This window comes from Branchiostoma lanceolatum, chromosome 1, assembly GCF_035083965.1.
Source record: "Branchiostoma lanceolatum isolate klBraLanc5 chromosome 1, klBraLanc5.hap2, whole genome shotgun sequence".
NCBI classification, from domain to species: domain Eukaryota; kingdom Metazoa; phylum Chordata; class Leptocardii; order Amphioxiformes; family Branchiostomatidae; genus Branchiostoma; species Branchiostoma lanceolatum.
The window spans coordinates 39,344,850-39,368,635 of NC_089722.1; the positions used below are offsets into that span (position 1 = coordinate 39,344,850).

At 46.5% G+C, this 23,786-nt stretch overlaps 2 protein-coding genes and 1 long non-coding RNA gene across 8 annotated transcripts; all 3 read right to left on the reverse strand.

Annotated features, from left to right (window-relative positions):
• Nucleotides 1-426: 426 nt before the first annotated feature.
• Nucleotides 427-11,037, reverse strand: LOC136422629 (uncharacterized). 6 transcript variants are annotated; one of them, XR_010753645.1, is made up of 10 exons: nucleotides 10,716-11,037; nucleotides 10,324-10,528; nucleotides 9,785-9,904; nucleotides 9,452-9,583; nucleotides 8,938-9,312; nucleotides 8,589-8,811; nucleotides 4,168-7,987; nucleotides 3,750-3,924; nucleotides 1,678-3,626; nucleotides 427-707 (listed from the first exon to the last, which is right to left on the reverse strand). XR_010753645.1 is itself a non-coding variant. In XM_066410461.1 (8 exons), the coding sequence occupies exons 7-8, from the start codon at nucleotides 3,792-3,794 to the stop codon at nucleotides 2,958-2,960; spliced, it is 714 nt and encodes a 237-aa protein (XP_066266558.1). In that variant the 5' UTR covers nucleotides 3,795-3,924; nucleotides 4,168-7,987; nucleotides 8,589-8,811; nucleotides 8,938-9,312; nucleotides 9,452-9,583; nucleotides 10,324-10,528; nucleotides 10,716-10,857; the 3' UTR covers nucleotides 2,145-2,957. The 6 variants fall into 6 exon arrangements, 1 of the variants encoding a protein (XP_066266558.1); XR_010753650.1 differs by lacking the exon at nucleotides 9,785-9,904 and having other exon boundaries at nucleotides 4,168-4,698; nucleotides 4,953-7,987; nucleotides 10,716-11,034; XR_010753647.1 differs by lacking the exon at nucleotides 9,785-9,904 and having other exon boundaries at nucleotides 4,168-4,320; nucleotides 4,592-7,987; nucleotides 10,716-11,034.
• A 611-nt stretch (nucleotides 11,038-11,648) lies between these two features.
• On the reverse strand, nucleotides 11,649-13,648 carry LOC136422657 (uncharacterized). Its single transcript, XM_066410486.1, has 3 exons — nucleotides 12,719-13,648; nucleotides 12,461-12,578; nucleotides 11,649-12,297 (listed from the first exon to the last, which is right to left on the reverse strand). Exons 1-3 carry the CDS (start codon nucleotides 12,876-12,878, stop codon nucleotides 12,270-12,272), a joined length of 306 nt encoding a protein of 101 aa, XP_066266583.1. The 5' UTR covers nucleotides 12,879-13,648; the 3' UTR covers nucleotides 11,649-12,269.
• Nucleotides 13,649-15,129: 1,481 nt separating this feature from the next.
• On the reverse strand, nucleotides 15,130-16,656 carry LOC136428243 (uncharacterized). The gene is made up of 3 exons (XR_010754601.1): nucleotides 16,370-16,656; nucleotides 15,493-15,724; nucleotides 15,130-15,374 (listed from the first exon to the last, which is right to left on the reverse strand). It is a non-coding gene; the product is annotated as an uncharacterized lncRNA (long non-coding RNA).
• Nucleotides 16,657-23,786: the final 7,130 nt, after the last annotated feature.

Sequence of the window (23,786 nt, forward strand, 5' to 3'; positions counted from 1 at the left end):
TTTGTCTAAATATGCCGTGCTTGGCCTCTGTCTTTAGTGTGAGGCATTTCCTGTAGGTTTTCCGATCCGTATTAAACCTTTTCAGAACGGATAGTTGAAAGGTCTCCGAGATCGGTGCTCGCACGTTCTGACAGGCGCTCCCTCCGTACGAACTTCGTAAATTCCGTATATTTCAAACCTCCGTCCTTCATAGAAATCAAAATATCGTAAAATATGATTGTTCAGCTATTTTCTGACCGAGCATAGTCAACTGTTTGTGTCTTATCTCAATGTGGAGACCGTAAAAAACAGCCGTTCTGGGTGCCCCATATGGCGGCCGTCATAGCGTGTTTCCTGGTTTTTGGGGCCCCAAATGGGGTATATCGGTATACCGGTATACCTATACGGGTACGGGTACCTATACAGGGTTTTCCCCCTACCCCTGCACATGTTGTAGGCTGGTGGTGGGTGATATTGTACTGGTGGTGAGTGAACTGCACTGGATGTCGAGGCACGAAGTGTTCAATTCTAGACTTCAATACCCTTGTGCCAGCCAGACTGGGTATGAGTTTGTATTCGGTCTGTGGCCTGTCTGTATGAGGTCAAGCTGTCCCGGCTGTAGTCTTCAATGTTTGCTACCTCAGACACCAGGTATGCCTTGCGCAGCAAGTTGGGACAGGGTAACTCTCGTCTTGGTAGTGGAGGCTGAAAGAGGTGGCGAAGCTTACCTGCAAAGATAAAGACAGTGGCTCAACCTACCACAATAAATGCTGTGCATTTCTGTAGCATGAATGGTATGCTACATCCTTTTGTTAAGGAATAGGGGCTTTTGTCACCTAATATTTTTGCATGTGTGTACTTACCAACAAGACCATCCTGTTTGTCAATGTACCCCAACAGGATTTTTCAAGGGCTTCAACTACATGGAAACAGCAGATAGATATATGGGGTACAAGCCGAGATATCGAATGGTTTCTATTGTAAGCAGACGAGCAGACGATACGACCGCCTCCCACCGCTACGAAGTTGTTTACATCATGTTTGGCCCCACGCCGATTGAAAACTATACCATGGAAAAAACGTGACTAATGTTATAAGATTTCCATTATAAGGGCTTCGATTTCGTGGACACAAAATTCAGATCGGTCAACTTTAAGTCGAGATATGTCTGAATTCCGCCAGTAAATAAGTTGACTAGCCACCCCCCTCCCGTTATATCATGTTATGTACGCCACACATTCTTGTCGATTTCGGACATTTTCTCAGCTTAACGGCTGATTCAGATTGACAAGATGTGTTCCTAACCTTCCAACTGAAACTCGGTGGCCAGTTATTTCTTCCCGCAGATATTTATGGTAATTTACGAGAGGTCATCTACAAGTGACCCCACCGGCCAGCGGTAAATTGTTTTGTTTACATCAAGTTTAGCCCCACGCCGATGGAAAAATACGGCATGGAATGGATTGTGACTAATGTAGTTAGATCTCCATTTCAAGGGCTTTCATTCTGTGGAAACTAAATTCAAATCGGTTAAGTTTGAGCCGAGATATGTCCAAATGCCGGCGAGAAGATGACGAGCCCCCCCTCCCCCCATGTTATATGTGTGCTACCGTACGGCCGCCGAGGCAGGCTTTCTCGTTGATTTTCGTGATTCTCTCGACTCGCATCCCATCCAAACTAACAAGATCTGTTCCTTACCTCCTTTCAGCTAAAACTCGGTTCGTAATTTGCTGCTTCTCGGCGTTTATCGGGCAAAAACCAGCTCAGTTAGCGAGTGCCCGAGTAATGGCGGCCGGCCGGCAAAATTCAAGCCGGGGCTGCTGCGCCCTGACTGTCGGCCAACGAGAAGCTAGGAAAGCTGGACTCAAAGCTGGACTCGCGGCCAATGAGAACGCTGGAAAGCTGGACTAAATTGCACAAAACCCGTTTGGGGGCGGTGGAACGCACCGTAGTGCAATGCAGTGCAGCAAGTCCAGCATTTTCCCCATCTATTGCATGCATTTTAGCGACTTATAAATATGAGTATTACTCTCTTGATAATCTCATGAAAGCTGTATTTTAAGAGGAAACATGCACTACCTTTATATGTCAAGTGTTTAGAACATCTTACAACTGTCGTAAAGGGATTTAATAGGGTGTTTTCTCAATTATAAATGTCTAATCCATTGAACTTGAAGAACTTTATTCAAAAACATAGCTTTGCCGTTAGCGTTATCCAGGGGACACCACGGGGAGGTGACAGGCGGACGCTGTCCCCCCAAACGTACAATATTTACAATAAATATACAGTATTTACAAACATGTACAATATTTACAAGGTCCAATATGGACTACAAACACGGAAACCTTTGACAAGGTATCTACATGTACTACTATCTACACAGACAGTTTGTCCACCTCAGACTTGAAGTGTTCAAAGTCCCTGAACTCCATGTGGGCTAGGGCCTTGCAGGTCGACTTCTTTGTTACTTCACAGAAGTTCTTTGCCTTGTACTTTCTGTGCCCTTGGGTAGACTGCCCACACAGAGAACAGTTGTTCCTCTGAACTTTCCTTTTCTTCAAGTTCAACACGACAGCTGCCTGTGACTTCTTCTAGAAGAATGTTGATCTTCCCATGGCAGTTGTAGATGGGAACTGCGCAGAGGTAGGGGTCAGGTTGTAGGCCGGTGGTGGGTGAGGGTTCAGGTTGTAGGCTGGTGGTGGGTGAGGGTTCAGGTTGTAGGCTGGTGGTGGGTAATGTTGCACTGGTGGTGATGGGTGACCTTCACTGGATGTTGAAGCCCGAGGCACAAAGTGCTCAATCCTGAAAGGGGATTGCGGCAAAATGGGGCCCCGGAATCATGTCAGGAAGGAACTTATGGAAGCCCTCCAGACTGTTGCTCCCCTTCACCGTGGTGTAGTACGGGAGTCTGTGGCCGTTCTTGGTGGCATACTTTGTGATGGTATACATCGGCATATCTGGTGGGTCCTGTATGCACTCAATGTGCTTCTGCTGGGCCTCCCAGACCTTGTCGATGGCGTCTATGTCCTTGAACAGATGGACCTGGTTGTCGTCCATTCGCGCCGGACCCTTGAGTGTGTTGATGGTGAACTCCACCCTGGCAAATGTCTCTTGCTTGGGCCCCAACTGTCACCCTGCGAACATAGTGTTTGAGCTGTTCTTTGGTGATGTGAGACGCCATCAGGTCTTCGTCTGTTAGACTATTAAACCGGGTTGGGTCACCTGCCCTAATGGCAGCGATCAGTCTGCCTACGTCTTCCTTATTGTAGGCGAAGACCGCTGCACTCAGGGCAGACTTGAACAGCGCGTACTTGGGGTGGTCAGTGCGGACGGCTGCATCAAAGCGATGCATGCAGTGGAATGCATCCAGGCGAGTCAGCATGCCGTCCGCCACCCACTCAACAAACAGCTGCTCCACCGATGAGACGCCATAGGCCGCACAGCAGCCGCGGTCCACGTACATGACCTGAGGGGTTGCCTCCCCTGCCTTCCTATATCTGCTCGTCAACCCAGCAGCCATCGGGCCAAGCTTCTCCACCGATTCTTCACAGGTCTGGACATTTGTCAGAATCTGGCCCCGTTCGTTTTCGACGTTCGTGCACCATTCTGCTGTGCCCTTTCCTTCACCCGACAGCTTTTTGCAGATCTGTAAAACACAAGACCACACCATATGAAAAAGCAGCTAAAACAATACAATTGATGGCAATACACTCGTAGGTCCAAAAAAAGTGTAACATGTGTAAATACTGTGAAGTACAGTTGTAGATACCTTCTTGGTGGAGTCAAGCTTCAGGACTCTTCCAAACACAGACATGATCTGTGTCCTGTAGTCTTCAATGTTTGCTGCCTCTGACACTAGGTATGCCTTGCGCAGCAAGTTGGGACAGGGTAACTCTCGTCTTGGCGGTGGACGCTGAAAGAGGAGCGAAGACTAGGAAGAGCACCTGCAAAGATAAAGACAGTATGTCATTATGTTGCGTAAAAGGCTTTAGATAAGCAACCGCTTCCTGCCCAATACTCTGTAAACATATGCAAATGAAATGAAATAAAAGATAAAGACAGGGGCTCAACCTACCACAATAAATGCTGTGCATCCCTGTATGATGAATGGTATGCTTAACCACTCAAATGCTCTTGTTAATGCCTTTAATGGCTTTTGTCATATAATGTTGTGCTTGTGTACTTACTTGTGCTCGGTTCAGTTGGCTTCTCGTTGCTTGGTCCAGGTGGCTTCTTACTGCTCGGTTCAAGTGGCTTCTCGTTGACTGGTCCAGGCAGCTTCTCACTGCTCGGTTCCGGTGGCTTCTCGTTGCTAGGTCCAGGATTCTTGCTACTCTCCCCTTTTTGATACAAGTTAGTCAAGAAAAGAAATCAGCTTTGTATACATAGCATAGAAACAAAATGCAATAATAATGTTGAAACTGTAATGCACCTCTAAGGAATATTAACCAGTTACCTTCTATCTTCAACAAAACTCATAAAGTGCAATTAGTCTAGTGAAGTACAGTCTTCAGAAAACTCAGGTTAAGAATATATATTCTACACAACTCATGTCACGTCACGTGACACTTGAATTGAGGTCGTGGCCTTGGCCAGCGTGCAGAACCATACCATGTGGAGGTTGTGCTCCAATTAGCCCTGACCCCTCAAGTGACCACATCACAAAGCAGTGTGGTTGACAGATGACAATACAAAACCATGCTTAGTCACACGGATGGCTACACAACAAGAACATACATTGATTAAATGATTAACAAAAACAATGACAACACAACATCACATTGTTACACAAAATGATGAATGAACGGTGATGATGACAAATTCAACTGACCATTACACAACATTTCATCACAGCAACAATGTGAGTTATGATACTGATAGTGAAAACATAGTATGACACAGAAAAGTGATGGTTTAAAAATGCAAAAGTTGGTTGATTGTGCATTATAGCAGTGGTACACATATCACTGACCTACTACTGCTTCCCATGCCCAGCTTTGTGCAGCCTGGATAAGGTCTGAATCATCATTTCAGCTTGGATCGTGGACGGCTGGGTTGAACGACTGGCTTGTGGAGGGTTTTGTTTCGCGTAGTACACCCAGGACCCCAATGCTTATAAGGATATGCTTCTGCGAGTTCTGATACAAGAGTCTGGAGGGCTTTATAGTGGGGAGGGGCATTCGGAGAGTGGGGCATGTTATTTGACCAGGTTGATGGGTCAAAACGTTTGATGATATACCCAGCAAGTGTCTGTCCAGCTGTACCCAAGGCAGTTCCCCTTCGATAGGATGTCGGAAAGGGGGCGACAGTACAGGCATTTTCCCTTCTTTGCTAGGCGGATTAGCCCCCAGCCTCCCTTCTAAGGAGGGAGGTATATGGTGTTTCGACTCGACTGACCATTTCACGACGGTTTTCCAAAAGGAAGTACAGGGTAGGTTGATGCCTTTGATGACGGAGTCGGGAGGGATGAACACCGACGCAAGGTACCACAGTTTGGCGGCGGCCAGAGCGTTAGCCACCGTGACTTTGCCAGTGAAGGAAAGGGATCTAGCTCCCCACTGCTGCAGGGTCCCAACGAATTTGCGTTTTCCTTCTTTCCAGTTAGTAAGGGGCATATCAATGTTGCCTAAGGCCCCGCCAAGCAAGTAGATAGACCCTGATGTCCACTTAATGTTAACAGGACTATCGGACCTATTCCTCCATTTGCCAAGCCGTAACCCTTCACACTTGTCTAGGTTTAGGTTTGAGCCGGAGCCTCTGTTGTATAGCTCCACAAGCTCAAAGAGTCTGACTATGGATTTGTCTGCGGTGGGGAAGGCAGAGTTATCGTCTGGGTACAGGGACATTTTTGCTTCATGGCCACCCGGCAATTTGACTCCGTGTACCTCTGTGTCTTTACGCAGTGTCGCCGCAAACGGCTCGAGAGAGATTGCGTACAAAAGTGGAGAGAGGGGACAACCTTGCCGCACGCACGTTGTCGGTGTCGAGAAGGGAGATAGGTCTTCTATTCTTGGGGTCTAGTTCGCCCCCCTTCTTCGGTAGCAATCTCACTACACCGTATTTTTGGCTATGGGAGAGTTCCCCATCCTCGAAGACCTCGTTAAACACACTCGGGAAGTCATCGGCAACCGAATACCAGAATGTTGTGTAGAACTCTTTCGGGAGTCCATCACTTCCCGGACATTTGTTATTCTCCATGCTACGAACAGAGTTGAAGAACTAATCTGGGGTGAGGGGGGTTTCCAGTAGCTGGGCCTCCTCTGGATCCAAAATGTTTTCGAGGTTGTTACATAACTGATCGGAAGCAACCGGATCTACTGGCTCTTCCGCAAACAGTTCCTCATAAAATTGTCTAAACACCTCTGAGATATCGCCGTCCTCATGGACGACTTAATTGCCCAGCCGAGTCTCGTACGGCTGAAATTCTCTTCTTTCTGCCATTAGAAGCAGCCTGCTTTATAAAGAAGGATGTGCACTTCTCTCCTTCCTCAAAGTGCTTGATGCGCGACCGCACAATGGCACCCAGTGCTTCGGAAGTTTCCAGTGCGGCGAGGGCATCCTTTGTAGACTGGTACTGCCTAAGGATGTCGGGAGAGACAGCATCAGCGTTAAGTTGGTTGGTGAGATCACCCAAAAGATTGTTCAGTTGGTAGCGAGCTTCTCGTTTTTCTTTAGCTATTCGACAAGAGTGCTTGATGAGCAAGAGGCGGGTTCGTTCTTTAACGTCATCCCACCAGGATCTTAAGGTTGGGAAACCCGGCTTTAATGTCCGCCAGTCCTTGTAGGAAGGAGAAAAATCCAACTGGACATCTTTGTCTTTTAGAATAGAAATATTACATTTCCATGTGGAAGTTCTCTTTTTGGGCGTTTGGAGAACTTCCATTTTGACACAGTCGTGGTCAGTAAAGTAAGCAGGTAGAAAGGAGTGACCCGAAACAGATAGGCCTCTGGACGAGTATAATCTATCCAGGCGGCAAGCTACAGTGTAATCCCCCAGGCGCCAGGTATACACCCAGGCGTCCGGGTTGAGCTTCCGCCACGAGTCATATAAATCGTGACTCTCACAGAGGTGTTTCAGCTCTTTTGACCCTCCAGAGCTGCGCGGTTGGGGTTTCCGCCTCTCTTGTCGATGTTTGGACATTCGATGCAATTGAAATCCCCACACAGAATAGTGGGATCTGTGTGTGAGAGGAACTTGTTCAGGCTGCGGAAAATGTGGATCTTTCCGCAGCCTCATTCGGGGCATAAATGTTGCTAATCCTTAAAGATCGAGCACCGTCCGACAGGACGGCAAACACCACTGGTTGTCTAGCTGCAGTTTGCTAGCGTATGACGTAGGACAACGACGGGCAATGTGGCCCTCCTTGTGGCAGTTATTGCACATAATGTCGTTCGTACATTCGGAAGCGATATGACCAACAGTCTAGCACTTGTTACAGAACAGGACTGTACAGTTTGCTACTTCATGCCCTTCCTGATGGCATTTCAAGCAGGTTCGCACTTGGCCTACATAACGGAAAAGACTAGCCTGCCATCGGCCATCCTCCAAGAGGATGGGATGTTGACACCCGGTTTCAGTACTATCTTGTGCTGCCTATTGCCATTCCTTATTGACGGCTTGTCCCTGTACGTTACCATAATTCTAGAGTACTGTACTTGTCCGTACCGGGACAGCCAGGTACGTACATGGTTATCATCGAACTCAAAAAAGTCTGACTGTGGATTTGCCCGCTGATGATGTTACTGTCCTCCACCATTGTCTGCCTGCTTTCGCTCGTGGGCTGTGCCAAGCTGCTGGTCGGCCTGTAGTTTCTTGTGGAACTGATACCACTTATACATTTGTTTGTACGTGAAACTTTTGAAGGGACCGATCCCGTAGGTGCAGGAGTCGATGTTGGTTGCGGGAAGTGGTTGACATACTTCAGCAGGTAGTCCTTCAGCCAACGCTCCTGAATGTCGACCTTGTAGCCATGAGTACGTACCTTCTTCACGTGCTCGTCAACCAAGCTGTAAAACAAAATCAGTGTCAGAAGTATACTGAATGGCTCTCTGTCCTATATTAACATGAAAAAGTCTCAAGGTTTCATTTTTTTACGAGTGAACTTATATCAGTAGTAATAGGTGATACGATTATCTCCATGAAAAATGGAGATATTGTTTTGGGCGTGTATGTCTGTGTGTCTGTGTTTCCGGACTATTGTAGTCAGCATAACTCAGGAACTTCTGGATGGATTACGATGATATTTGCTATGTGGGTAGGTGTTGGGTAGACAATGGTTAGGGCAAATTTAGGGCCCCTGGTATATGACCTTGGTATTGCAATAGAACTTCTGTTTTTTCTATCTTTTGACCTGGGCGTTTCGAAGTCTTGATTTTTTGGTGGCAGATAGCTTGTGATGTAATGAAGACATGGTGTGGGTTTGGGGCTCCTAGCAGCTTGCTCTGGAACTGCAGGGGCGTCGTCAACACAGTCAACTGACCGTTACTACACAACATTTCAACACAATGTGGGTAATGATAGTGTATTACACAGTAAAGTGATGGTTTAAAAATACAAAAGTTAGCTGGTTGACTTGTGCATTATAGCAGTGGTACACATATCACTGACCTACTGCTGCGTCCAAGCTCTTTGCAGCTTGGGTGAGGTACGAATCATCGTCCCAGCTTGGGTCGTGGTCGGCTGGGTTGAAAGACTGGCTTGTGGAAGGTTGTGGTTCAGCTCCTTGCTTCCGGGTGGACTGGCTTGTGGAAGGTTGTGGTTCAGCTCCTTGCTTCCGGGTGGACTGGCTTGTGGAAGGTTGTGGTTCAGCTCCTTGCTTCTGGGTGGATTGCTAAAAACACAGTTTGCACCACTGAACAATAGCAATGACTATATACATATATATTGCTGCACCACATATTCAAACATCTCATAAAAGCTCTATTGTGTCATCATTTACAACTGAGATCTTCCTTACCTCATCCTTGTCCTTCTGGAGGATGTACTACCGAACCTCTTCATTGGCCTACTGGTGATGTCTTCTTCCTTCATTGACAGCCACCTACGAACGGCCAGGTGGGCTTCCTCTGCCTGCTTTCGCTCCTGGGCTGTGCCAAGCTGCTGGTCGGCCTGTAGTTTCTTGTGGAACTGATACCACTCATACATTTGTTTGTATGTAAAACTTTTGAAGGGACCAATCCCGTAGGTGCAGGAGTCGATGTTGACCTCCAGGTGAGAGGACACCTGCGGGAAGTAGTTGACATACTTCAGCAGGTAGTCCTTAAGCCACCGGTCCCGGATGTCGACTTTGTGGCCAACAGCACATACCTACTTCACGTGCTTGCCAACCAAGCTGTAAAACAAAATCAGTGTCAGAAGTATACTGAATGGCTCTCTGTCCTATATTTACATGAAAAAGTCTCAAGGTTTCATGGTGGCATTTTCTTACGAGTGAACTTATATCAGTAGTAATAGGTGATATCATTACTTACTGCTTCACGTAGCTAACATCATTTTCCAACAGCCACTTGAATGTCTTTTTTTTCTGTAATGCCCGAAGATGAGTACAAGTTGTCCGAGGTACTGTACCTCCGTTGGCTTTGTTCTGTGACAGCGTCTCTTGGCTGCAACATAAATAAGACTTCAGATTTTCACTACCGAAACACTAAACATTACACACCATCCACATAACAATCATAAATGTATTGCTGTTATTTTGTTTTAGCTCGAGGTAATCTCTTGAAGGGCTGTATCCTCCTTCTCCGTCAATGGCATGGCACTGTCTCTCTTGGCATCGTTGGCCTTTTGAGTTGGAATAAGCTTACACTGCTGGCGGTCTGCCTGAACGCTGACATCCTGGATGGACAAGGCTGACAGCAGGGGATCCGCCATGGCGCCCCCTCCCCTGTTGTTTACGTTCAGGTTTTCGTCACCGACACACGAAACTAATACACAGAAAGAAACAGGACTAAGCCTGCTTAAAGGACATTTCAAGGGCTTCAGCTACATGGAAACAGTAGATAAATATATAGGGTAAAAGCCGTGATATCGAAAGGTTTCAGATCAGACGATGCGCACCCCTACGTAGTTTACATCATGTTTGGCTCCATACCGAAGGAATACTACAGCATGGGATAATACGCGACTACATTCGTTAGATCTGCATTTTAAGAGCTTCGTTTTCATGGACACAAAATTCAGGTCAGCCAACTTGAAGTCGAGATATGTCGGAATAACGACAATAAGCTGACGAGACCCCCCCCCCCCCTGCTATATCATGTTAATGTACGGCACACATTCATGTCGATTTCGGACATTTTCTCAGCTTAACGGCTGATTCAGATTGACAAGATGCGTTCCTTACCTTCCAAATGAAACTCTGGCGGTGGCCAGTTATTTCTTCCCGCAGATGTTTATAGATTACGAGAGGTCATCTACAAGTATCCCCATGACCCCACCGGCCAGCGGTACGTTGTTTACATCAAGTTTAACCCCACGCCGATGGAAAAATACGGCATGGAAGAAAACGTGACTAATGTCGATGGATCTCCATTTCAATGGCTTTCATTCTGTGGAAACCAAATTCAAATCGGTCAAGTTTGAGCCGAGACATGTCAGAATCCCGGCGAGAAGATGATGAGCCCCCCTCCCCCCTATGTTATATGTATGCTAACGTACGACAGGCAGGCTTTCTCGTTGATTTTCGAGATTTTCTCGACTCGCATCCCACCCAAACTAACAAGATCTGTTCCTTACCTGCTTCCAACTGCAACTCGGTACGTAATCTGCTGCTTCTCGGCGATTGACGGACAAAATCCTTCAAAAAACAGCTCGGTTAGCGAGTGCCCGAGTAATGGCGGCCGGCCGGCCGGCAAAATTCAATCCGGGGCTGCTGTGTGACGCAAGCTGGACTGTCGGCCAACGGGAAGCTAGGAAAGCTGGACTCAAAGCTGGACTCGCGGCCAATGAGAACGCTGGAAAGCTGGACTTCATCGCACAAAAACTGTTTGGGGGCGGTGGAACGCACCGTAGTGCAATGCAGTGCAGCAAGTCCAGCATTTTCCCCATCTATTTGCATGCATTTTAGCGTCTTAAATTTGATTTCTATTTTCTTATCATTATCACGAAAGCTGTATCTTATGAGGAAATATCCACTTCTTCTATATGTCAAGTATTTAGAACACCATATAACAGTCGCATAGAGATTTAATAGGGTGTTTTCCCCCCAAATGTACAATATTTACAACAATGTGCAATATTTACAACAAATGTACAATATTTACAACAAATGTACAATATTGACAACAAATGTACAATATTCACGAGGTCCAATATGGACTACAAATACGGAAACTTTTTACAAGGTATCTACGTGTACTACTGTCTACACAGACAGTTTGTCCACCTCGGACTTGAAGTGTCCCTTAACTCCATGCGGGCTAGGGCCTTGCAGGTTGACTTCTTTGTTACTTCACATAAGTTCTTGGCCTTGTATTTTCTTTGCCCTTGGGTACACTGCCCACACGGAGAACAGTTGATTCTTCTAATCCTTCCCTTTTTAAGCTAATTCAACAGTCACTACAGTTTCCTGGGACATCTTCCTCTTGAAGAAAGCTGATCTTCCCATGGAAGAGGTAGATGGGAACTGCACAGAGGTAGGGGTAGGGGTCATGATGTATGCTGGAACTGCACTGGATGTTGAAGCCCGAGGCACAAAGTGCTCAATACTGGATTCAACACCCTTGTGCCTGCCAGACTGGGGATGAGTTTGTATTCAGCCTGTGTGTCTGTGTGAGGTAGAAAGAACTGTTGGCAGTTCAGGGGCTGGTGGTGCTTCCTGGGTTGAAAAGCTCTGCTGGCGAGGTATCATGCATGGCCAGCCCCTGATTGGTCACATTTTGCCTGGCCAGGGCCTCCTAGTGACGCATGATGAACTCCCTCACGCCCTTGTTGTTATTAATGTTAATCTTGAGCAGAGGGCTCCAAGCTTGCTCAGTACCGGGTCGTCCACCATCTCTCTTTGCTGCAGGCGGAGGTACAGCTGGGTGATTTGGTTCTTCCGTGGAGTTCCTGTTGACGTACTGTAAGGCGATGGTGACAGCCACAACTGCTTCACCACACAGTACATCAACCGACTGTTCTTGTAGTCAATGAGGTGAACAGGGGCACTCTTCTTTCCAAACTTCAGCCGTTGGACCAGAGCAGCTTGCACTGGATCCCCCTTTGTCCGACCAAACAAAGGGTTCCCCCATCGCGCCCGGTACATGGAATGGAACTGGTGGACGTTTCTGTCGTGGAGCTCAAGGTTGTTCAAACATCCATGCAAGGTTGTTCCAAGCTGTAAAACAAAATCAGTGTCATAAATATACTGAATGGCTCTCTCAGTCTCTGTCCTATTTACATGAAAATATCTCAAGGTTTGATGGTGACATTTTATTACAAGTAAACTTATATAATTATCAGTAATAATAGGTGATATTATTACTTACTACTTCACGTACCTAACGTCATTTTCCAACAGCCACTTGAATGTCTTGTTTCTGTAATGCCCGAAGATGAGTACAAGTTGTCCGAGGTACTGTACCTCCGTTGGCTTTGTTCTGTGACAGCGTCTCTTGGCTGCAAGATAAACAAGATTTCAGCTATTCACTACCAAATCACACAGGGATGGCAAGTACATTTCCATTACTGAACATTACACACCATTCACATAACAATCATGCTAGTAAGTGTATTGCTGTTATTTTGGTTTAGCTCACCTTCTTGAAGGGCTGTTTCCTCATTCTGCATCACTGGCCAAGGCGTTGTGTCTTTCTTGGTCTTTTTGGCCTCTGGAGCTGGAATAAGCTTACACTGCTGACGGTCTTCCTGAACGCTGACATCCTTGATGGACAAGGCTGGCAGCAGGGGATCCGTCATGGCGCCCCTTCCCCAGATGTTTACGTTCAGGTTTTGGTCACCGACACAACGAAACTAAAGCCTGCTTAAAGGGTTTCAACTACATGGAAACAGTAGATAAATATGTAGGGCACAAGCCGTGATATCGAAAGGTTTCAAGCGATCAGGCGATGCGCCCCCCTCCCACCCCTACGTTGTTTACATCATGTTTGGCCCAATGCCGATGGAAAACTACAGCATGGAATGAAACGCGACTTCACTCGTTAGTTCTCAACTTCAAGGGCTTCGTTTTCGTGGACACAAAATTCAGATCGGCCAAGTTTGAGTCGAGATATGAGAGGTCATCTATAATTTAGTATCCCCATGACCCCACCGGCCACCAGTGCGTTGTTTACATCCGGTAAGGGGAAAACCCTGTATAGGTACCCGTACCCGTATAGGTCCCTGTATAGGTATACCATTATACCCCATTTGGGGCCCCAACAAGCCAGGAAACACGCTATGACGGCCGCCATATGGGGCACCCAGAACGGCTGTTTTTTTACGGTCTCCACATTGATATAAGACACAGACAGTTGACTATACTCGGTCAGAAAATAGCTGAACAATCATATTGTACGATCTTTTGATTTCTATGAAGGACGGAGTTTTGGAATATACGGAATTTGCGAAGTTCGTACAAGACGCACAGATGGACAGGTGCGTTCTAGTGCTTCTACAGCACCATGCTCACATTCTACAACACCAGCATTTATTCATAAGTTAAAGTGAATCAGTTTCATAGTTTCTTAGTTGACGGGAGGCAAGCGAACTTGAAACATACATTATCTACCTTCTTAAACGAGTTTAAACTGTAATTTCCAACACAAAAAATTGGACTTACCCAAATTTTCGACCGTACGACATCGGTCTTTGTCAAGGAATGATCCATCCACCGCTGGGGTGACGTCACGTTATGCAGATAGCACACGTGACTCCGTGAGTAGTGGATCGTAAGTATTGGAAAGTCTGTAGCGCCCGCCGTCTCTGTTGAGGGATGGTCGTAGGGCCCTGATGTAAATGGCTTCCTTGATGCCTCTTGCCACAAAGTCCGACTCAGTGTCCAGAATTTTAACTTTATCCAGTGAAACTGAATGTCCAGGGGATTCTATGTGTAAGTGCTGTGAGACTTCTGAGGAGATGGTGCTTGGGCGTTTGTGCTCGTTGAACCGGGTCTTTAGTGATCTTTCAGTTTCCCCAACGTAGGTTTCCTTACAAGGCCCTTTGATGTTTTGACCTTGGCAAGGTATATGGTAAACCACTCCGCACTTGCCTCCCTTGGGTGTCTTATCCTTGGGGGAGACTAGCAGGCTGCGCAAGGTTCTTGTTGGTTTAAAGCATGTCCTTATCCCATGTGCATTGAAAATTCTCCTAAGTCCTTCTGACAGACCTTTCACATAAGGTAGTACTACAATGCCTCTGTTGGTGTGTTTACTTTGGCACTGTTTGGAGTTAATTTGCCGTGGAGGTTTCGGTCTAGTGGCCTTATCTACTGCCCATGTGGGATACCCGCACTTCTTCAACGCATGTGTGATGTGAACTTTCTCCTCCTCTAAGTCTTTGGGGTCAGTTATGATTGTTTCCGCCCTGTGGAAGAGGGTCCGTATAACACCCAGTTTATGGTCCAGTGGGTGGTCGGATTGAAAGTTAAGATATTGATCAGTGTGAGTAGGTTTACGTTACATTACATTACATTATCTACGTTGCCCCCGCGTCGCACGGATCACTCCGCCTGCCCCGCTTTACCGACATGTCCACATCCGCCTTTAGGCGCCTGCATTTTCGATTATAAAAGGAACATTTCGGGAAAATAGTCGCATGATGTGTGTGGCACGAAACGCACTCATCCTACGGAACATTCAAAGGTAAGATATGTAAGGGAAATGATGATTCTCCGTGCTTTTAATAGGTGCTATATTCGTTGGGGGGGGGGGGGGTGATGCATGTGTGTATATATGTATATACTGTCTGTCGGGCCGCCTCGCCGTGAACTCGAATGCCCGTTTACGATATCCACGCGACGTTTTGTTGAGGAGGTTGAGTTAATTTCCACCTGTCCACGGTAATGTCATTAACGGCAAATAGGAAGTCATGTTGCCTGTAGCGACAGAGGATATGTCTATCCATGCGTTTAAAAAGAGACACATCAATAGTGTAGTTGGGAGTTTCGCGCAAGTGCCACAATGAAAAGAAAACCGAAGCTGCAAAACAAAATCAGTGTCAGACATATACTGACTACACTTGGCTCTCTGTCCTATATTTACATGAAAAAGTCTCCAGGTTTGATGGTGACATTCTAGTACGGGTAAACTTATAAGATTATCATTAGAGGTGATATTATCACTTACTACTTCACGTAGCCAACGTCATTTTCCAACAGCCACTTGAATGTCTTGTATTTGTAATGCCCGAAGATGAGTACAAGTTGTCCGAGGTACTGTATCTCCGTTGGCTGTGTTCTGTGACAGCGTCTCTTGGCTGCAAGATAAACAAGATTTCAGATATTCACTACCAAATCACACAGGGATGGCAAGTACATTTCCATTACTGAACATTACACACCATTCACAAGTGTATTGCTGTTATTTTGGCTCACCTTCTTGAAGGGCTGTATCCTCCTTCTCCATCACTGGCCATGGTGATGTGTCTCTTGCCAGCCCTAGTCGCAGCCTTGGTCTTTTTGGCCTCTGGAGTTGGAATAAGCTTACATTGCTGGCGGTCTGCCTGAACGCTGACATCATTGATGGACAAGACTGGCAGCAGGGGATCCGCCATGGCGCCCCCTCCCCTGTTGTTTACGTTCAGGTTTTGGTCACCTACACACGAAACTAATGCACAGAAAGAAACAGGAATAAGCCTGCTTAAAGAACATTTCAAGGGCTTCAACTACATGGAAACAGTAGATAAATATGTAGGGCACAAGCCGTGATATCGAAAGGTTTCAAGCGATCATGCGATGCGCCCCCCTCCCACCCCTACGTTGTTTACATCATGTTTGGCCCCACGCCGATGGAAAACCACAGCATAGAATGGAACGAGACTTCACCCGTTAGATCTCAATATTAAGGGCTTCGTTTTCGTGGACACAAAGTTCAAATCGGTCAACTTAAAGTCGAGGTATGATCGAATTCCGACAATAAACTGACGACACAATAAGTATCCCCATGACCCCACCGGCCAGCGGTACGTTGTTTACATCAAGTTTAGCCCCACGCCGAAGGAAAAATACGGCACGGAATAAAACGTGACCAGTGTCGTTAGATCTACATTTCAAGGGCTTTCATTCTGTGGAAACCAAATTCAAATCGGTCGAGTTTGAGCCGAGATATGTCCAAATTCCGGCGAGAAGATGACGAGCCCCCCCTCCCCCCTATGTTATATGTATGCTAACGTACGGCAGACGGGCTTTCTCGTAGATTTTCGAGATTTTCTCGACTCGCACCCCATCCAAATTAACAAGATCTGTCCCTTACCTGCTTCCAACTCAAACTCGGTGCGTGATATTCTGCTTCTCGGCGATTGACGGACAAAAACCTCCAAAAACCAGCTCGGTTAGCGAGTACCCGAGTAATGGCGGACGGCAGCAAAAATTCAAGCCGGGGCTGCTGCGCCCTGATTGGCCCGGAGCGTGACGTAAGCTGGACTGCCGGCCAACGGGAAGCTAGGAAAGCTGGACTCCAAGCTGGACTCCCGGCCAACCAGAAAGCTGGAAAGCTGGACTACATTGCACGTCGCCCGGTTTTGCCCCTGCGATCGGCGATGGAATCGTCCATAGTGAAATGCACTTTAGCACCGCCCCTGTGGCGTTACCAAAAAAAGCACTTTGCATCGCCATTGTGGCGTTACCAAAAATAAGAAATGACGCTGGAACGAGCCGAATACGCGTAGTGTAATGTAAATCTATCTGTCAATCTAGCTAATTTGACTTCCAACAAATCATGACGAGGGAGAATCCACTGCTTCTATCTTTTTCAGTTGAAGAACATTGCAATATCATAATATGTTTGTTCAAGTATGCTTTGATAAAAGAATTGTATTCAAGAAACTCTTTCATAGCTTTGCCGCTGCCGTTAGCGTTATCCAGGGGACACCACGGGGAGGTGACAGACGGACTTTGTCCCCCAAAATGTACAATAAATGTACAATATTTACAATAAAAGTACAATATTTACAACAAATGTACAATATTTACAGCTTTGGAGGTAATTGTCCAATATGGACTACACATAGGAAATTAAAGTCTTCACTATTTACAGTTTTTTACAACCTGGCCAGTACTACTTGTACAGTTTATCGACTTCAGCCCTAAAAATCGAGAATATGAACCCTGGGTCCAGAACCATAAACTAATTTAGGAAGTGCTTCCCACTGTGGCCTTGCTGCAGTTTGAAAGGTGGATTGGCCCCCATAACTACATAAACGCATAAAAGTCCCAGACTGTCTCTGGCTTGAAACAATAGGAAGGGAAGATTAGCATAATACTGGTGAACGAGATTCAAATATTTTTCGAAATAACATTATGAACTGGTTTTCGAAATAACATTATGAAACAATACAGAATGACGCAGAATGATTGTAAAAAAACATGGTCATAACAACTTTCAGCTTTTAGAAAATAAACCTTGTCTTCAAAAATAAACATTCAAATCGGCCTGTCAAAGTTGTTTCAAAGTGTCTAACTGTATATTTGCAACTTGGAAATGTCCTCCTCACAATTCAAATGTCTGATAGCTGTGTGTCCACAAATATGACTTGTAGCTGTGGTGTCTACATGGTATTCTAAAAGCCAGTTATATGGACTCTGTAGATGATCTGTAGAACTTGTAAGGTAGAACTGCACATGAACTGTCAGCTAATGTCTTTACTTATACTACCAAACAGCATGATATTTTGACTCAGCATTGTCATTTATATTCTGGGTTACATAAAGCTAACTTCGTCATGTATAATAATACATGAGTTCCTTATCTGTTGTCTCTACATTTAAGAATTTGTTTGAGAGTAAGTTGTGTTGGTGGTGACTGTCTTAGCCAGGCCTCCACCGATGTGAACACCACGGTAGTCAGTAGCAGACTGACCCTGGTAGTTTACGTTAGCCGAATTTATTGGGTGATTTTATAGTACAAGCATGGTCTTTAAAGTGTTCGAAATCTTTGAAGTCTATGTTAGCTAGGGCCTTGCTAGTTGACTTTTTTGTTTTCTCACAGAAATTCTTCAACTTATACTTCCGGTGCCCTTGTGTGGACTCCTTACACAGAGAGCAGTTATTTTTCTGCACCTTAGCTTTCTTGGGAATCATACTTTCTTGTGACCTTTTTCTCTTATAGTATGTTGCTCTTGACATTGTATTTGTAGATGGAAACTGCACTGGTGTAGGTGTCCCGATGTACAATGGTGGTGGGTTATCTTGTACCGGTGGTGGGTGATGTTGTACCAGTGGTGGCTGATGTGGCACTGGCCATGGTGGTGGGTGATGCGGCACTGATGGTGGGTGAACTGTTGTTGATGAACTGGATGTTGAAGCCTGAGGCACGAAGTGCTCAATTCTCGACTTCAACACCCTTGTGCCTGCCAGACTGGGAATGAGTTTGTACTCAGTCTGTGGCCTGTCTGTAAGCGGTAGGACTGTTGGCAGTTCAGGAGCTCGTGGTGCTTCCTGGGTAGATACACTCTGCTGGCGACGCATCATGGCCAGCCCCTGATTCGTCACATTGTGCCTGGCCAGGGCCTCCTGGCGCTTGACAAACTCCCTCACGCTCTTGTTGTTGATCTTGAGAAGAGGGATCCCAAGCTTGCTCAGTACAGGGTCGTCCACAACCACCCTGTGCTGCAGGCGGGTGTACATCAGGGTGATCTGGCTCTTTTGTGGAGTCCCCGTTGATGTACCGTAGGGGGATGGTGACAGCCACAACTGTTTCACCACACAGTACATCAACCGGCTGTTCTTGTAGTCGATAAGATGAGCAGGGGCACTCTTCTTACCCAACTTCAGCCGCTGTACCAGAGATGCTTGCGCGGGATCCCCCTTTGTTCGCCCGAACAGAGGGTTCCCCCATCGCGCCCTGTACATGGAGTGGAACTGGTGGACGTTCCTGTCGTGGAGCTCCAGTTTGTTCCATGCTTCCACCACCTTACTCCGGTCTTCTTCAGACAGGGAAAGATTCCCTCCTTCCGATGCGATGGCCACCAGCACCTTTGCAAGGTTTTCTACAGAGCTGAACCCGTCTACATGGTTTGACCCACAGACATCCTCCACCACAGGGTCCAGCTCTGCAGCCATGCTGTTGTCAGTGAGGTTGATGCGGACAGCCCCACGTAAGGCGGCCAGGTCTGGCACATCCGCATCGCCCTCACTGCGGTACCCGTCATCAACGTAACGTCATCAACGTTGTCGTCCTCCAGGATGTCCTCCTCCTTGCCGCCATCTCCCTCCTCCGCTGTCTGAAGCACTTGCCGTGTCTCAGCATAATGCTCATCGGTGTTGAAGTCGTCAGATGACTGGGCGAACAGGTATTCCAGGCCAATCTTCTCCTCGCCAACAGGCACAGGGGGGCGGAAGTTCACCTCTTCTTCCTCGCCGAAGAACCGCTTTCCCCTCTCGTTCAGGCGATGGATGAGCGGGTTTATGTAAACCGTGTTCCTCCGCCCCTTCAGCCCCAGCACCTAGCCAGCCTCTCTGTTGGCGTTCCACCTGGCAATCCCGCTTAACAGGTAGACCTGAAAGGGGATTGCGGCACAGTGGGGCCCCGGAATCATGTCAGGAAGGAACTTATGGAAGCCCTCCAGACTGTTGCTACCCCTCGCCGTGGTGTAGTACGGGAGTCTATGGCCGTTCTTGGTGGCATACTTTGTTATGGTATACATCGGCATATCTGGTGGGTCCTGTATGCACTCAATGTGCTTCTGCTGGGCCTCCCAGACCTTGTCGATGGCGTCTACGTCCTTGAAGAGATGGACCTGATTGTCGTCCAATCCCGCCGGACCCTTGAGTGTGTTGATGGCGAACTCCACCCTGGCGAATGTCTCTTGGACCCCACATCTTCCTTATTGTAGGCGAAGACCGCTGCACTCAGGGCAGACTTGAACAGCGCGTACTTGGGGTGGTGGTCAGTGCGGACGGCTGCATCAAACCGATGCATCCAGTGGAATGCATCGAGGCGAGTGAGCATGCCGTCCACCACCCACTCACCAAACAGCTGCTCCACCGATGAGACGCCATAGGTCGAATAGCAGCCGCGGTCCACGTACATGACCTGAGGGGTTGCCTCCCCTGCCTTCTTATATCTGCTCATCAACCCAGCAGCCATCGGGCCAAGCTTCTCCACCGATTCTTCACAGGTCAGGACACTGGTCAGAATCTGGCCCCGTTCGTTTCCGACGTTTGTGCACCATTCGGCTGTGCCCTTTCCTTCACCCGACAGCTTTTTTGCAGATCTGTAAAACACAAGACCACACCATATGAAAAAGCAGCTAAAACAATACAATACACTCGTAGGTCCAAAAAAAGTGTAACATGTGTAAAAACTGTGAAGAATAGTTGTAGATACCTTTTTGGTGGAGTCAAGCTTCAGGACTTTTCCAAACACAGACATGATCTGTGTCCTGTAGTCTTCGACGTGTGTTGCCTCAGACACCAGGTATGCCTTGCGCAGCAAGTTGGGACAGGGTAACTCTCGTCTAGGCGGTTGACGCTGAAAGAGGTGGCGAAGACTAGTAAGAGCACCTGCAAAGATAAAGACAGTGGCTCAACCTACCAGAATAAATGCTGTGCATCCCTGTAGCATGAATGGTATGCTAAACCACTCAAATGCTCTTGTTAATGCCTTTAATGGCTTTTGTCATATAATGTTATGTTTGTGTACTTACTTGTGCTCGGTTCAGGTGGCTTCTCGTTGCTTGGTCCAGGTGGCTTCTCACTGCTCGGTTCAGGTGGCTTCTCGTTGCCTGGTCCAGGCGGCTTCTCACTGTTCGGTTCAGGTGGCTTCTCGTTGCTAGGTCCAGGATTCTTGCTACTTTCCCCCTTTTTTATACAAGTTAGTCAAGAAAAGAAATCAGTTTTGTATACATAGCATAGAAACAAAATGCAATGATTATGTTGAAACTGTAATGCACCTCTAAGGAATATTAACCAGTTACCTTCTATCTTCAACAAAACTCATAAAGTGTAATTAGTCTAGTGAAGTACAGTCTTAAAAAAACATAAATTCATATATATTCTATACAACTCATGTGTCTTCATGTCACGTCACGTGACGCTTGAATTGAGGTCGTGGCCTTGGCCAGCGTGCAGAACCATACCATGTAGAGATTGTGCTGCAATTAGCCCTGAACCCTCAAGTGACCACACCACAAAGCAGTGTGGTTGACAGATGACAATACAAAACCATGTTTAGTCACACCGATGGCTACACAACAAGAACATTGATTAAACGACATCGACAAACAAAAACAATGACAACACAACATCACATTGTTACACAAAAAAGATAAATGAACGGTGATGATGACAAAGTCAACTGACCATTACAGAACATTTCATCACAGCAACAATGTGGGTAATGATACTGATAGTGGAAACATAGTATTACACAGAAAAAGTGATGGTTTAAAAATGCAAAAGTTGGTTGATTGTGCATTATAGCAGTGGTACACATATCACTGACCTACTGCTGCGTCCAAGCTTTGTGCAGCCTGGATGAGGTCTGAGGCATCATCACAGCTTGGATCGTGGACGGCTGGGTTGAACGACTGGCTTGTGGAAGGTTTTGTTTCGCGTAGTACACTCAGGACCCCAATGCTTATAGGGATATGCTTCTACGAGTTCTGATACAAGAGTCTGGAGGGCTTTATAGTGGGGAGGGGCATTCGGAGAGTGGGGTATGTTATTTGACCAGATTGATGGGTCAAAACGTCTGATGATATACCCAGCCAGTGTCTGGCCAGCTGTACCCAAGGCAGTTCCCCTTGCGATAGGATGTCGGAGAAGGGACGACAGTACAGGCATTTTGCCTTCTTTGCTATGCGGATTAGCCCCCAGCCTTCTTTCTAAGGAGGGAGGTAGATGGTATTTCGACTGACCATTTCACGACGGTTGTCCCAAAGGAAGTTAAACAGGGCAGTGTTGATTCCTTTGATGACGGAGTCGGGAGGGATGAACACCGACGCAAGGTACCACAGTTTGGTGGCGGCCAGATCGTTAGCCACCGTGGCTTTGCCAGTGAAGGAAAGGGATCTAGCTCCCCACAGCTGCAAGGTCCCAACGAATTTGCGTTTGCCTTCTTTCCAGTTAGTAATACAATCTTATGCAATCTACATGAATGGGCGTGACTTCCCTTCATCAGGAGAAGTTAACAACAAAATCAGATAGTCTGAATAGTCTGTGTGACAAAAACGTTCACTGTCCTGGACTCTAACATGTGAAAGCCTAAGAAGTCCATTGTCATCTTGCCAGTGCGAGGCAAGAAGCACGAGTTAGTCAGTCTTACATAAAAAGTGATCAATGAATACAAACTTAATCACAGGTGGACTGCCTTCGAATACGCATTAACAATACAATCATTTAAGGAAGGCTAATACGTATACGCACAATATCAAAACCTAGCCACGAATTACGGGAGTAAAACAGCATCCCTTTGGAATTACGTAAAACTAAAAAAACAACTACGCCTTATGGAATAGACCTATCCCAAAGCCACGCCCCCTGTTCTATTTCGAACACCTCCGTCAAAAACAGAGCTTGACGGACCAAAAATGGCTGCCGCGGCTAGGTTGTCAATAATGCCACTGACTTCGGTTTAGCTTTTGTGGCTCTGAAATCCTTTCAGAGCGGGCCAAATAAGAATGCTATGGCGTCTTTGTTGAAGGCTGTATCCACCGAGTAGAGTCGTTTAAGGAGGGGGTAGATGTAGTTGCGGTGAGAGCCTAATGTTTTCGGTCAATGTTGAAGCGGTAGGCGCCGCGAAGCATTACCTTGTCGGTGGGCATCAGCGCCCGTTTTTTGACAAGCAGCCGATGCACGTGTAAAACAGGGTTTGTGTTTCTGTGACAGGTTCCCACTGTATTAGCTGCATGCATAACAGCTGCATGATATTTAGTAACTAAGAATTAAAATACCTTCTTTTACTTCCCTGTTCACTTTCAAGTTAACCAGTTTCACAAACCAGTAACGGAAGAGGCGAAATTCTGCGCTAGCGGACTTTGTAGTAGTCGGCATGTGGTACAAGCTTCCTCTCCTTGAGTGCCCGGTCTATTTTCTTTTTCAATTCGTTTTTGTCCTGAGCATGCATTCAACCAATACAGTGGGAAACCTGTCCCAGATAAACGTACCCTGCTTTACACGTGCCGTTTCTGCCCCACCAGCGCTGTTTTTGACGGAGGTGTTCTGAATAGAACAAGGGGTTCTATGGGTCTTATATTCGTTCGATATGGCGTTCGACAGGATCGGTCTATTGGGGGAACACAGATAGACCCCATAGTGCTCTTGATGCCATTAACAACTGTAACAGACCACAAGTATGTTATGACGTCAGCAAAAACGTGACTGACATCCTCGCGTAAGCAAGCTAAATTAGGTAAAACTGCGTCATTTTCCACCCACCAAGTCTGTAATGATAAACTTCAAATCAGTGTAAATCATAGTTAACATTAACAGGCAAAATTGTGGTGACTTTTTAATCAAAGGGAAAGGGACAAGTGTACCAGCTGATGACTCTAGATTTGATCGGCTGCTTTTTAGTCACCAAAATGAATCGGATCCGTTCAATATTGACATAATTTAGGTACTGTACATATCGAAGGTTTCATTGACCTAGTATTTGGAACATCAATTCGCCGTGACAACATTAACGTTTCGATGATTTACAGACGCCTTATTTGTACAAAAGTTAGTCT

What these genes read in the sequence shown, in the direction of transcription:
- LOC136422657 (XM_066410486.1), bottom strand. Translation starts at nt 12,878, where the DNA reads ATGACGGATCCCCTGCTGCCAGCCTTGTCCATCAAGGATGTCAGCGTT. An exon ending in GGAAACAGCCCTTCAAGAAG is followed by an intron (nt 12,579 to 12,718) that starts GTGAGCTAAACC and finishes TTTATCTTGCAG; the next exon opens with CCAAGAGACGCTGTCACAGA. An exon ending in CTGTTGGAAAATGACGTTAG is followed by an intron (nt 12,298 to 12,460) that starts GTACGTGAAGTA and finishes TTTGTTTTACAG; the next exon opens with CTTGGAACAACCTTGCATGG.
- LOC136422629 (XM_066410461.1), bottom strand. Translation starts at nt 3,794, where the DNA reads ATGTCTGTGTTTGGAAGAGTCCTGAAGCTTGACTCCACCAAGAAG. An exon ending in AGCTTGACTCCACCAAGAAG is followed by an intron (nt 3,627 to 3,749) that starts GTATCTACAACT and finishes TGTGTTTTACAG; the next exon opens with ATCTGCAAAAAGCTGTCGGG.